We start from the raw sequence: 13,037 nt of genomic DNA on the forward strand, positions 1-13,037 counted from the left end.
TCCAGCATAGGTGAGTTGGACTCTAGCATACTCGTGTAAGATGTATACAGATTGTATGTTTCTCTGTCACATGTTGTACTGTATGGAGAGTTGTGACTGGATACTGTGTGGACGTACTAATAACCCCACCCCCCCCGACCTTGTCTCTTTCTTCTCCTCTCTCCAGGCAGTGCCCTTGAAACTGTCCCTGGATGCCTTGCTGCAGATGCCAGGTTCTCAGGTGCAGGAGACTGTGAGGAGACTGGGCTCCACTTCAGAGGAGTGTGCCAGGCTCACCGCTGCCCTCTCCTGCCTGAAGAGTGCCACTGAATCAGGTGGGTGTCTGTCTGTACCCTGGAGAGTCTGCCTGATCTGCCATGTCAGTCTGGGGTCTCTGTGGGGTTTTACTGACTGTTGGTCTCGGCTGTTTCTGCCAGGCTGTTTCTGGTCTATTAGCCCCGTCAGAAGCAACAGGGTGCCACCCTGGGTAAGGTTATATTGTAGGACAGAAGACACTCGGTTGAGGGTTGAGGGGTGGAAGATTGATTGGCGTGTGTTAATGGTCTGTAACCCTGTTCTGTGTCTCCCCTACAGATGGGGAGCTGAGAGAGGATGGGGGACTCTGGTTCTCTGAGCCCACCCGGCGAGACAGTGGCTCTCTGCTGCTGCCTCCCGACCAGCTGGTGGGGGGTCCGATGCGCCCCCATAGCCCCTCTCCCCTAGCTCGACCCCCCACCACCCCGTCCACTCCCCCCACCCCCTGCACCGCCTGTGCCCAAACCCGGTTCGGCTCCGTGTCTGCAATGCCCGGTCCCGAGGCCCATGGGGCGTACATTTACGCTGACAGCCCCTTCACAGACCCCTTCCCCCTCTCCGCCGCCCATCAGGGGCGACTCTATGGCCACACCTCCACCCCGCCCATCACCCCGCCCTCCAAGAGGCGCCACAGGCTGAAGCCCCCATGCACCCCGCCGCCGCCCTCCCGCAAGGTGATGCACCTCCTGCCCAACATCACCCTGACCCGCAGCAAGAGTCACGAGTCCCAGCTGGGGAATCGCATCGAGGAGCCGCCCACCAACAAGTAGGTCACTTCCTGCCCCCCATGCTTTGTGAGAGTTCCAGTCCATTATGACTTAGAGTAAAGGGTTATGCTGTCTGACAGTGTTGTTGGAGGCACAGAATTTCAACTGATCCAGTCCATTTGACAGTAATCATAGTGGCCCACTCGACAAGAGATTTCTGAAAGATTATTTTGCTTGGCAACGCATGTGAGGTCATCATGACCAGTGTCTGGGCAGTTTTCCACAATGCTCAAAATCTTGGAACCGGTTTGTATATGGGACACACTTCTGTCCTTCCTTATTATGATGTTACAACTGAAGCACAGGGCTTTTCACTCACACACACACACACACACACCACATCCTGCCCATTGCTGCCTTAATGTGTTCTGTATAAGGCCAGAGCTAATCCCCCACAGATTCCCTGAGATTGAGTCATTTCTAAGGCATGATTCTCAGAGGACAAGACACAGAAACACACACACACTTTTCCCACACAGACATAGATACGCATACAGTACTAACACATATCCATAATATCCTGTTAATTTGTGAATGTACAGTGGCTTGCGAAAGTATTCACCCCCATTTGGCATTTTTCCTATTTTGTTGCCTTACAACCTGGAATTAAAATAGATTTTTGGGGGGTTGTATCATTTGATATACACAACATGCCTACCACTTTGAAGATGAAAAATATTTTTTATTGTGAAAGAAACAACAAATAAGACAAAATAAAAAAAACTTGAATGTGCATAACTATTCACCCCCCCCCCCCCCAAAAAAAAAGTAAATACTTTGTAGAGACACCTTTTGCAGCAATTACAGCTGCAAGTCTCTTGGGGTATGTCTCTATAGGCTTGGCACATCTAGCCACTGGGATTTTTCCCCATTCTTCATGGCAAAACTGCTGCAGCTCCTTCAAGTTGGATGGGTTCCGCTGGTGTACAGCAATCTTTACGTTATAACACAGATTCTCAATTGGATTGAGGTCTGGGCTTTGACTAGGCCATTGCAAAACATTGAAATGCTTCCCCTTAAACCACTTGAGTTTTGCTTTAGCAGTATATGCTTTAGCAGGGTCATTGTCCTGCTGGAAGGTGAACCTCCATCCCAGTCTTAAAGACTGAAACGGGTTTCCCTCAAGACTTTCTCTGTATTTGGCGCCAACCGTAATTTCTTCAAATCTGACCAGTTTCACAGTCCCTGCCGATGGAAAAACATCCCCACAGGGATGTGTTCTCGGGGTGATGAGAGGTGTTGGATTTGCGCCAGACATAGCGTTTTCCTTGATGGTCAAAAAGCTCAATTTTAGTGTCATCTAACCATCCATATGTTTGGAGAGTCTCCCACATGCCTTTTGGCAAACACCAAATGTGTTTGCTTCTTTTTTTCTTAAAGCAATGGCTTTTTTTCTGGCCATTACATATGCACGCACCACTTTTCCGTTATAAATTTTAAAAAATAATTTCACTTCACCAATTTGGACTATTTTGTGTATGTCTGTTACATAAATTACAAGTTGTAATGCAAGAAAATAGGAAAAATGCCAAAGGGGGTGAATATTTTTGCAAGGCACTTGCAAGGCACTGTAGCATTAGTGATGAAAAGCACAGCCGTAATGCATGGAACCTGACTAGATGGAAGTATTTAAACAGGACTGATAATATAGCTTAATGATACATACATAGAATATATACTTTATATAGAAGTAGACCGTATGACCACCGACCTATCATGTGAGGACACTGATGACTGTGACCGGGGGCATAGGGAGGCACAGGCCTTTTCCACTGTGTATAGAGCCCATCCTGCTGGATCAGCACTCTGCATTCCTGACCCAGTGCCAGGCAGAGGACGTTCAGCCCTTTGGCCTGTGCTCTGCTGTGGTGGAGGTTGTGGCTGAGTCTGCCATGTGCCAAGACCTGCTGCTAATGTCTCCCTCCTTCCCCATCTGCCTTGCTCCTCTCCTCTCTGCCACTTGCATAACATGGCTGGTACAGGATAGCCATTAAATGATTGTCTTTGGTGATCTGTATGGTGGCCCATTTGGGATTGTCATTGAATAATCCAGTGTTGAGGGTGTTGAGATGAGGGTGTGAGGGCAGCAGTGGGCCACTGTACTGACGTCCCAGTGTGTTCTTTTTTCCCCTCAGGTGTGCAAAGCAGAATAAGTTGTTCCTCAACGTTCAGATCAATGGGAATGGCTGTGAGGACTCACCCTCCCGTTCCCCCCACCTCTCTGCCCGCACTCCCGGGGCTTCAACCCCTGCCCCCGCCACTGCCCCCTACACCCTACCTGGCACCCCTACCCTGATGGAGGAGCATTCATCCCACCTCAAGAGTGAGTTCACACACGTCTACTTTCCCCACTTAGGCTATATGTAAGGAATCTTCCTTTGAGTAGATTGGTAGGTGCATGGTGAACTACTCTGCTAGAATGGACCCTTTGTCTATGTGTGCTCTTTGTAAAGAAATATATTTATTTTCCAGTAACTGGCTGTAGGGCCACAGTAGCCGTCCCAGTTTGGCTCAGAGGCAGTGTGTGTTTCAGTCGGTAGATTGCTGGGGTTGTTCCATCTGAAGGCTGTGATGTGGGGGAGCGTTCTCTGACCCCATCGCTTGTATAGATGACATTACTCCTCCACTTCATTTCACAGCTTAGAGATAAGTCTAATACTCCCACAAATTTGTGTCTTTGAGAGTGACTGACTGAGTGAGTGATTGTGTGTGTGTGTTGAGTGAGTGAGTGAGTGAGTGAGTGAGTGAGTGAGTGAGTGAGTGAGTGAGTGAGTGAGTGAGTGAGTGAGTGAGTGAGAGCGGGTGTGTGTGTGTGTTGAGCGGGTGTGTGTGTTGAGCGAGCGGGTGTGTGTGTTGAGCGAGCGGGTGTGTGTGTTGAGCGAGCGGGTGTGTGTGTGTTGAGCGAGTGAGTGAGTGTGAGTGTGTATGTTGAGTGAGCGAGTGTGTGTGTTCAGCAAGTGAGTGTGTATGTTGAGTGAGTGTGTATGTTGAGTGAGTGAGTGAGTGTGTGTGTTCAGCAAGTGAGTGTGTATGTTGAGCGTGTGTGTGTGTGTGTTGAGCGAGTGAGTGTGTGTGTGTGTTGAGCGAGTGAGTGTGTGTGTGTTGAGCGAGTGAGTGAGTGAGTGTGTGTGTGTGTTGAGCGAGTGAGTGAGTGTGTGTGTTGAGCGAGTGAGTGAGTGTGTGTGTGTGTTGAGTGAGTGTGTGAGTGTGTGTGTTGAGTGAGTGTGTGTGTGTGTTGTGTGAGGGAGTGAGTGAGTGGGTGTTGAGGGAGTGTGTTGGGTCTTGACCGAGTGAGTGAGTGTGTGTATGTTGACCAAGTGAGTATGTGTGTTGACAGTGTGTGTGGTGAGTGAGTGTGTGTGTGTGTGCTTTTGTGTCATTACCTTTCCATAATGATTTATGTGTAGGGGATTCACCTACCGAAACAACGTCAATAGGTCTCACTTACATTTGTTCTAACTTGTAAATAAACAGTAAATGTTTTTCATTGGTTTTGGCACATACTGTAGCAAGTGGTAGGGTTGAAAAATTCTGGGAACTTCCAGGAGTCTTCCAACCAGGATTTCTGGAAATGTTGGGAAGTTCGGGAAAAGAACCAGAATTGAGCATTTCCCTGAGCACTGCTCATTTCATTTTGATACTAGCCTCTAAAGTTCATAGAACATTTGCAGTTTTTGCGCTAATACTCAATGTTTAGACACATCCTCCTCTGTCAGGTTTACGTTTCACTCCTAGTGTTTGACATCTCTGTCTCTCTTCAGATAACATGGGGTTGCGCCGCGGCTCCCCACAGGCAGTGAGGAGAGACATAGGCCTGGCCGTCACCCACAGGTTGCTGACTACACCTTTAAGCCTCAGACTGCCATGATGAAAATATGAAATATACTTTCAATCTGCAGTAGATATAGCAAAACACTATTGATGGTTTAAGCAATTGATGATTCTGTGTGCAGGTTTTCCACCAAGTCGTGGCTGTCCCAGACGTGTCAGGTGTGTCAGAAGAACATGATGTTTGGGGTGAAGTGTAAACACTGCAGGTGAGTGAAGTGAGGAGACATGGAGAGGGGGATAGGGAGGGGGAGGCTCTCTGAGATGTTCTGGAGTTCGGTTGAGTGTCTGTACAATGCAGTAAAATACAACTTCATCCTCTTTTGGTGATTCGTTTTTCTGTTGCTGTTCTCTGATTGGTTGTTTCCTGTCTGCAGGTTAAAGTGCCATAATAAGTGTACTAAAGAATCTCCCTCCTGCAGAATCTCCTTTCTGCCAAGTAAGCCTTCCACACCACACATTTTCGCAGGTTAGTATTTATTGGGATGACTCCTGTACTGGAGGCAGCTCTGCAGACGGGTCAATAAATCTGATTTTAAACCTAACCTTAACTGCAATGATAACAATAATGCCCACCTCTAACCTTAAATTAAGAACAAAAAAAGCTCAATTTTGTTTTCATAAATCTTTACAATATAGACAATTTTGACTTTGCAGCTGACACATCCAACAGAAAATCACTTAGTTCTACCTCCAGGACAAGACTCATCCCAATAAACGTCAACCTGCTAAATGTTCATCCATAGTTTATTAAAGGGCCTATATAGATTCAACAAGTATGAGGGTTATGACCCCAATTTCTTCTTACCAGTCACCAAAATCCGGAGGACTGAGTCTGTGCCATCTGACATCAACAACCCTGTGGACCGGCCTTTGGAAGCACCGCAGTTTGGCACACTACCAAAGGCCATCACCAAAAGGTACAACCAATCACACCTGCTTAGATATTACACCACAGCTTTGATGATAATTATGTGCATGATGCTGTTAGGACAGACAAGTGTGTTATTGACTCTGATCAGTGTGTATTTGTTCTCCTTCTCTCAGGATCACCCTCCTGTGCTGAACCAGTTGGACTCCAGCAGTAACCCGTCCTCCACCACCTCCTCCACACCCTCCTCCCCTGCCCCCTTCCAGAACCCTCCCAGTGCCACCCCGCCCCCCAACCCCTCGCCCAAGATCCACCGGGAAAACCGCTTCCACTTCCCAGGTAGGTCCCTGACCGTCACTCACACCCTTATATGAATACACACAATCACCGCTCTCACACACAAACACACACATGAATATACATACACACGGCTATATAAACAATCACAGAAGCATGTCCACTGCACACAGTTAAGCCAGCATTCTCCAACTATCAAGGTGCATGCTTGCATTGTGTTCTTCATTACACAGAATGACTCCCTGAGTTACATTTTCTGTTTAGTGAATGCTAGACTTGGAATGGAATGGCCAGGCAGCAGTGGTCGACCTCCCTCTCTCTCCCTCTCTTCATTAATACCACTAACACAGAGGAACTCCTGTGGGTGGGTGGGTGTGACTAGGGTTGTTTTAATGCCTACTCTAACCCAGAGTCCTTCTCTCCTCTCCATGCTTGTTGGTTCTTCCCTCTCTTTTCCCTAAGCTGCCTGCTACTTTCAGCATAGACAGCAGTTTATCTTCCCTGGTGAGTTTACGGTACAGTCCCAGACACTGTTGGGCGGTGCTCACTCCTGCCCACATCCTTAGCCACAACCAACCCTGTCAGCTCTGTCTATCTCCTGCATGTACTCACGGGTTTAGTGGATTATATGACCAAGTTGTGCATTTGTGAATGCCTTGGAACAATGTGTTTTGCTGTGTGATATTCAGACTGCATTATCTCATGTGGAGATGGGTCTCTGTGCCACCTGCTGGGGAGTTTCAGAATTGCATGTCTTATCATATTGTAGTGGTTGTGGTTGTCAACACATTGCTAAGGCAAGGGGCCAATATAAGTGGGCAAAGAAACTACATGAGGGATGCAAGTTTGGCTATAAGAGCAAAGAGCAGTTTTATTGCATACTGAATATTTGTATTATTTTCTCCCAGATGTGTCCAGTTCCACTACTTTGCACTCTGAAGCCCTCCAAGACACAGTGTAAGGCTCGCCTGTCTTTCATTTATCAATAGTGTTTTAATGGTGCAACACTCAGAACACTCTGACATTGTGACTGTGGTTTGACCCGTCCCAACAGTGAGACTGAACCAGCAGATGACATGCACGTTGAACTGGCTGAGGATGAGGGCGGAGAGGTAGAAACTGTGTGTGTGTGTGTATATATAAAGTAACTGTAACATATGTGCAGACACATGCCCAAAACCAAAACCATTGGCATGCATGAATATCTTACAGGAGGAAGAGGAGGAGGAGGAGGTTGAACCTGAGATAGACCCAGATCCAGTAGAGGAGGAGGAGGATGATGATGATGATGAGGAAGATGACGATGACGATGGGAGTGGGATGAATGGTGGTTCGGACGGTGAGTGTGATGGTGATGAGTTGGATGACCTGCCCAGTTCACGGGGTGGTCGCTGGAAAGGCCCCATCTCCCGTAAGGCCAGCCAGACCAGCGTCTACCTGCAGGAGTGGGACATTCCTTTCGAACAGCTGGACCTGGGAGAGCTCATTGGGAAGGTGAGAGGGCAATAGAACACGCTGTTTTCACTGGAGAGAACATTTTCAATGATCAAGCTACATATGCATGAAACTATCAGTGTTTTCTATTCAAACCCATTGAATGTCTGTTTCTGAAAGTGTCATTAAATCACTCCCTCCTTCACTCCAGGGCCGTTGGGGCAAGGTGCATAAGGGGCGTTGGCATGGCGAAGTGGCTATCCGGCTGCTGGAGATAGATGGGAACAACCAGGACCACCTGAAGCTGTTTAAGAAGGAGGTGATGAACTACAGACAGACCCGTCACGAGAACGTGGTCCTCTTCATGGGGGCCTGCATGGCCCCGCCCCACCTCGCCATCATCACCAGGTAGGGGGAGGGGTTAACTTACATCCCAAATGAATATCTCTTTGGCATATTCAGTCCACCATAGCTGTTGTTTACTTGTTTAGTTCCATTTGTTAATTCAAATGTTTTTCTCCAGTTTCTGTAAAGGGAGGACTCTATACTCTGTGGTTCGGGACACCAAAAACACACTGGATATAAACAAGACGAGGCAAATCGCTCAAGAAATTGTAAAGGTGTACTTCTACTCTTGTTCGGTCCTTTCAGATTTGTACAGGTAGATGGGTAATGTTGACAAAAACAGTATGTGTAATATATATTTACTGTATGTCCTTATTACTTTAATCCACGCAGGGAATGGGCTACCTGCATGCCAAAGGCATTGTCCACAAGGACTTGAAGTCAAAGAACGTCTTTCATGACACCAATAAAGTGATTATTACAGACTTCGGCCTGTTTGGGATCTCTGGAGTGGTTCAGGAGGGGAGGTATGGACTCTGCATATTGGTTTCTACAGATATCATCTCAGCTGGTGGATGCTCGGTGGGTCTGTGTTCTCCTAACAGTGGTTTCTTATTGTGTGTGTGTGTGCATGTGCGTGTGTGTGTTTTCTCTCACAGGCGAGACAACGAGCTGAAGCTTCCACATGGCTGGATCTGTTACCTGGCGCCAGAGATCGTACGCAGGATGAGCCCTGGAAACAACGAGGACCGCCTGCCCTTCTCCAACGCTGCAGACGTCTATGCCTTTGGGTACGCTCTCTCAGCAGATTCTGAAGTACCTTTTCTTTATCATTAATAGCAGAATAGTTTCTCCTTGAGACTGCTTCACTTTACAGTTAACTGGCTCTGGGGAATGACCATATTGCTGGTTGCCCCCTTTTAGCACCATTTGGTACGAGCTCCAAGCCAGGGACTGGCCTATCATCAACCAGCCTGTGGAGGCTACCATCTGGCAGGTGGGGAGTGGTGAGGGCATCAAGAAGGTCCTGGCAGAGATCAACCTGGGCAAGGAGGTCACGGTGAGTGGAGGGGGGAAGCACTTATGTGAGCGGAGCTGGAGGGGAGCGTGCCCAATTTGACTGGAGCCCGGTGCGAGATTCCCAATGGCTGGAGCGTAGGCCTTCTCGCCCGCCCCAATTTCGTTCCAGTAGCGCTCAATTCACGAGCTCAGGGCACGCCCGGTCCAGCATGCATTTGTAGTCTACTTGTGTGCTGCTATAGCCCCTTGCTTTAGCTACTGTCATGGAGTTCACTAAATATTTTCATAAAGAAACTGATAGAACACACAGGTGCTAAATCAAGGTGACTTACAAAGATGAGGACCAAGAGAGGGAGTATAGTGATGTAGTGTCCACAACTAAAGAGAGGGAGTATAGTGATGTAGTGTCCACAACTAAAGAGAGGGAGTGGTGATGTAGTGTCCACAACTAAAGAGAGGGAGTGGTGATGTAGTGTCCACAACTAAAGAATCATTGTGGAATCTGAAAAGACACGTATCCCGAAAGCATGAGCGGGATTTCCAAACGCTTATCTCCGCTCACATGCTCTGGTGCCAGATCACATTGTGGTGTAATCATGCAGAAATCTATGCCCATACTTTTTGGGGGGGAATTGCATCTTTCTTAATCCTAACAGGGTAAGTGAGGGTATTTGCTCATGCTAATGCTATCTTTTTAAGGGATGACCTTGATAGAGTAGAGAAGAAATTAAAGCTGACTACAGGATACATCTCTGCATTGTGTTGGCATGAAGTGATGACGTTAATCCTTCCTGTCTGTGCAGGAAATCCTGTCTGCCTGCTGGGCCTACGACCTGAGGGAGCGGCCCACCTTCACCCAACTGGCAGACATGCTGGAGAAGCTGCCCAAACTCAACCGGAGACTGTCCCACCCTGGACACTTCTGGAAGTCTGCAGAGTACGTATCCTAGAGGTGTAGGACATGCCTGCCCGCCCTGCCATGCACTCTGACCCCTAACTGGGTCTGACTCATCTGGAATGGACTTGTGTATGAAACAAAGAGGTTCAGCTGAAGGCATGTAAAGGATGGCCCCCAGATTGCTGTGTGGTTTTAGGGCCACTGATGTCAAACTGATGGAGACTAGGCAGGGGATGACCGAGTTGACTCTTGGTCGTAGTTTATTGTCATGAACCACATACCCTCTTGACGGTCCATTACAGATACGTTGACCACTGTAATATGAGTGACTGTGGTTTCTAATGGTGAAGCATTTAGAAATTAACCATTATATGTGACGCTAAGGGAATTTTCTGTTTTATCTTCTGTTTCCCAAACTTTCTCCTCCAGGATGTGACTGTGAGTGCACTTTTCTGTTTAAAAGCATTGTCCCTCCCTTTCCTGGACATTTTCCTGACCTGCTCTGTACCCATACACCTCCCCACCCCTTTATTCTCATATGTTAGGTGTACAGTACCTGGTCCAGATTTGTCTCTGCACCTTCACTCATCTCCTGCCATCTCTCTCCTGCTCGCGCTCTGTAACTTCCTCATTCGCTACATACTGCACGTCTGTCACTCAAAGGCTCATGGGTGGAGTCTTCTCTACACATGAATTACTTGTCCAGTAACAGCCTCTACCAATTTAACAACTCTCTGCTAGTGGAGCTAGCTACTGGTCTTATGTTTGTTTTCAAACAAGATGTCCTTTGCCAACACTATCAGTAATGATGCCCCAACAAATTGAGCATGTATAGCATGCCAGAGCTTGAATGGGAAGAGAAGAGCTTACCAGTTTGCATGGTGTTTGCAATGGTCTGTTGGGACACTGCATGGGCTTGTAAATCCTGAAAGAGGTTTTTGTGATGAGAAGGCTCATTTGAGATTCCTGTGGTGCAGAAATCTGGGCCCTTGTTGAAGTTGAAGTATTTACCTGTTTCTTCTACTGCACCGGTCTTCTTCTCAAATCATTCTCTTAATTTTAACCTGTTATTATATTTTCACTAACAGCCTCTAACCTCCATGTTTCATTTGTTCTCTCTCTCTCTGTTTTCTCTCTTCCTAATATAGGTTGTAGCCGTCACTATGAAATATAAGCAATGCAAAACAAACAAAGCCTGGGTCTGCCTTGCATGCTCCTGAAATCCTTCACTTTTAGGATTGATCAAAGCATTGACTCTGCCTGATACAGACACGGCTTCCACTAACCCACAGCCTGATCTTCCATGTCTATTAAACTGTAGTGTCTGGTTGTGTGGGAGAGAAGGGTGCAGGACTGAGGAGCCCGCGGGTAGTGCTTCGCTACCTCCCCTCAACTTTCCTTCCTTCGTCTCAAAACATATTGCCTTCATTTTTTTCTACTGTTGCTTTTTGGACTATCTGGGGCTTGTGAATAACTGGCTTGTGGTGTCTGTTCTGAGACTGACCGGTGTGCTCTGGTATGAGCCCGGTAGCTGACGGCTGCTCTGCTGCGCTCTGCTCCATCTGCATCCTGCCCTACTCTCCCTCCTCTCTGTGCTGCTGTGATATGGTTCTTCCTACTGGGGGCTCCCAGACGATGCAACCCAGACACTTGCTGGACCAAAACAATGTTTGTAACTCCTATCCTAAATAGACCACTGCATTCACTCCCTCCTCTTTTCTCATTGTGGTCTTGAAGCTTCGGGCTGCTTGAGTGATGTAATCCAACTGCCTCTTGACTCTTACCCTTCAGCTCTCTGCAGTGTTTTGATGACATGCACTGCGACACGGTCACCGTGCTGCCCTCTGTCTGCCTCCTGCACATGACCTGTACACATTATTTCAACAGGAGAAAAAATGATAAGATACAAACTTTTACTTTTAGTTGCTGGTTCCTATTTTGAGTAATAATTTTCAGTGTTTATGTTTTTGTTCCATGAAGTTTGAAAGGACAAAGGTCTCAGGAGTTGCGAGAGCATGATTGAATTGACTCATGTCTCTGTGTTGCTTGTCTGAGTAGAATCTTATGAAACCATACATTTGAAAACAGCTCATTGCATAAATGAAGAATGAATCTGTTGAAACCACAGCTAAGAGGTGTCAACATGCAATGTGATCTTCCTCTCATCTCACTACACACTGGGAATGGAATCATGTTGGTTATTTAGGACTGAAAGTATTTGATAATGAAGCGAGTGCCCTGATTATTAAAATGCATAAGAGGGAGCCACAGAGAAGCAGGGATGTCTTCTCTCAGCCTGGGAGCGCTATAGAGAGGTATATCAAGTCAAGTAGTATAGTAGATTAATTTACAGCACCCAAAAAATAGAACAGGAACCTGGCACAAAAGTGTCGTATAATTTACTCCTTAAACATGATCACATGTGCTTGTGTGTATTCCGTTAGTGATGGTCAGCTTCAGTTGGTTTGCTTGTATTAGTGTGTTTGTGAGTGTAAGTGAGTGTATTGTATTGGAACATATAGGGTTGATTTAGTGAAAGACTGCAGTAAATGTATTTATGATATCAATGGTATGTAAGATATACATGTAGATACATTATTTAATGTACAGCTAATTAACTTTTAATATTTGTACAAACATTTTATATGTACAATACATCGCATTTTGAAATAGGTACTGCTCCCCTATTACAGATGTATATATCTTTATATTTTTTCATGTACAAATACTGTAAAAATACTGTACATTTCTTTTTGAATGGGTCAATTCATGTTTTTTATGTCATGTAAAAATTCATATTTTTGTATTGCATGTGGTTACCATTCTGTGAACACAGTTTCTGTTTTCATCCTTGAAAAAAAAATAAAGCTTGTCATAATTTGTTTGAGCTGAATTCAATAAAGTATTTCAGTTATGTTATGGGCTTTTACAGTCAGTTATATTTAGTTACTGCCACTGGTCACTCTGTGCTCATGCCATATGTTCAAAGGATATGATGGGGAGTAAGGCCATAAAAACAAATATCTAAATGAATTAACATATCTAGAGACTGGTGTAGTATGTTTTATCCAAATTACTTTTTCATTTTGTTTTAGTTTGTAGCTATCCTTTGTGGGATCGCGAGATGAGGAGACCCAGGGCTGTCCAAAAAAAAAGGTTAGCTGTCAAATGTATGGAACGCCGTTTGGTTCTAAAAGAACGTGGTCAAATCGCAATCTTTTTAATGCTACGCGTGAAAAGTAAGCAGGTGCAGGCGCGAAGTTAACGTGTTCTCGTACTAAGT

General features: G+C 46.2%; 1 protein-coding gene across 2 annotated transcripts in view; it reads left to right on the top strand.

Annotated features, from left to right (window-relative positions):
• Window positions 1–12,641, top strand: part of ksr1a (kinase suppressor of ras 1a) — a 48,929-nt gene extending 36,288 nt beyond the window's left edge. The window contains exons 3-20 of one of the 2 annotated variants that reach the window (XM_064981368.1): window positions 167–314; window positions 574–1,060; window positions 3,197–3,384; window positions 4,823–4,892; window positions 5,015–5,098; window positions 5,267–5,328; window positions 5,701–5,808; window positions 5,935–6,099; window positions 6,520–6,561; window positions 6,966–7,014; window positions 7,112–7,169; window positions 7,270–7,551; window positions 7,703–7,899; window positions 8,015–8,111; window positions 8,230–8,363; window positions 8,496–8,627; window positions 8,761–8,896; window positions 9,660–12,641. In XM_064981368.1, the coding sequence (XP_064837440.1) occupies window positions 167–314; window positions 574–1,060; window positions 3,197–3,384; window positions 4,823–4,892; window positions 5,015–5,098; window positions 5,267–5,328; window positions 5,701–5,808; window positions 5,935–6,099; window positions 6,520–6,561; window positions 6,966–7,014; window positions 7,112–7,169; window positions 7,270–7,551; window positions 7,703–7,899; window positions 8,015–8,111; window positions 8,230–8,363; window positions 8,496–8,627; window positions 8,761–8,896; window positions 9,660–9,806 (2,586 nt within the window). In that variant the 3' untranslated portion in view covers window positions 9,807–12,641. Of the gene's footprint in view, window positions 1–166; window positions 315–573; window positions 1,061–3,196; window positions 3,385–4,822; window positions 4,893–5,014; window positions 5,099–5,266; window positions 5,329–5,700; window positions 5,809–5,934; window positions 6,100–6,519; window positions 6,562–6,965; window positions 7,015–7,111; window positions 7,170–7,269; window positions 7,552–7,702; window positions 7,900–8,014; window positions 8,112–8,229; window positions 8,364–8,495; window positions 8,628–8,760; window positions 8,897–9,659 lie in introns of those variants that run through there. The other variant, XM_064981369.1, reaches the window with a different exon arrangement.
• Window positions 12,642–13,037: the final 396 nt, after the last annotated feature.

Source organism: Oncorhynchus masou, chromosome 12 (genome assembly GCF_036934945.1).
Source record: "Oncorhynchus masou masou isolate Uvic2021 chromosome 12, UVic_Omas_1.1, whole genome shotgun sequence".
In the NCBI taxonomy this organism is placed as follows: Eukaryota; Metazoa; Chordata; class Actinopteri; order Salmoniformes; family Salmonidae; genus Oncorhynchus; species Oncorhynchus masou.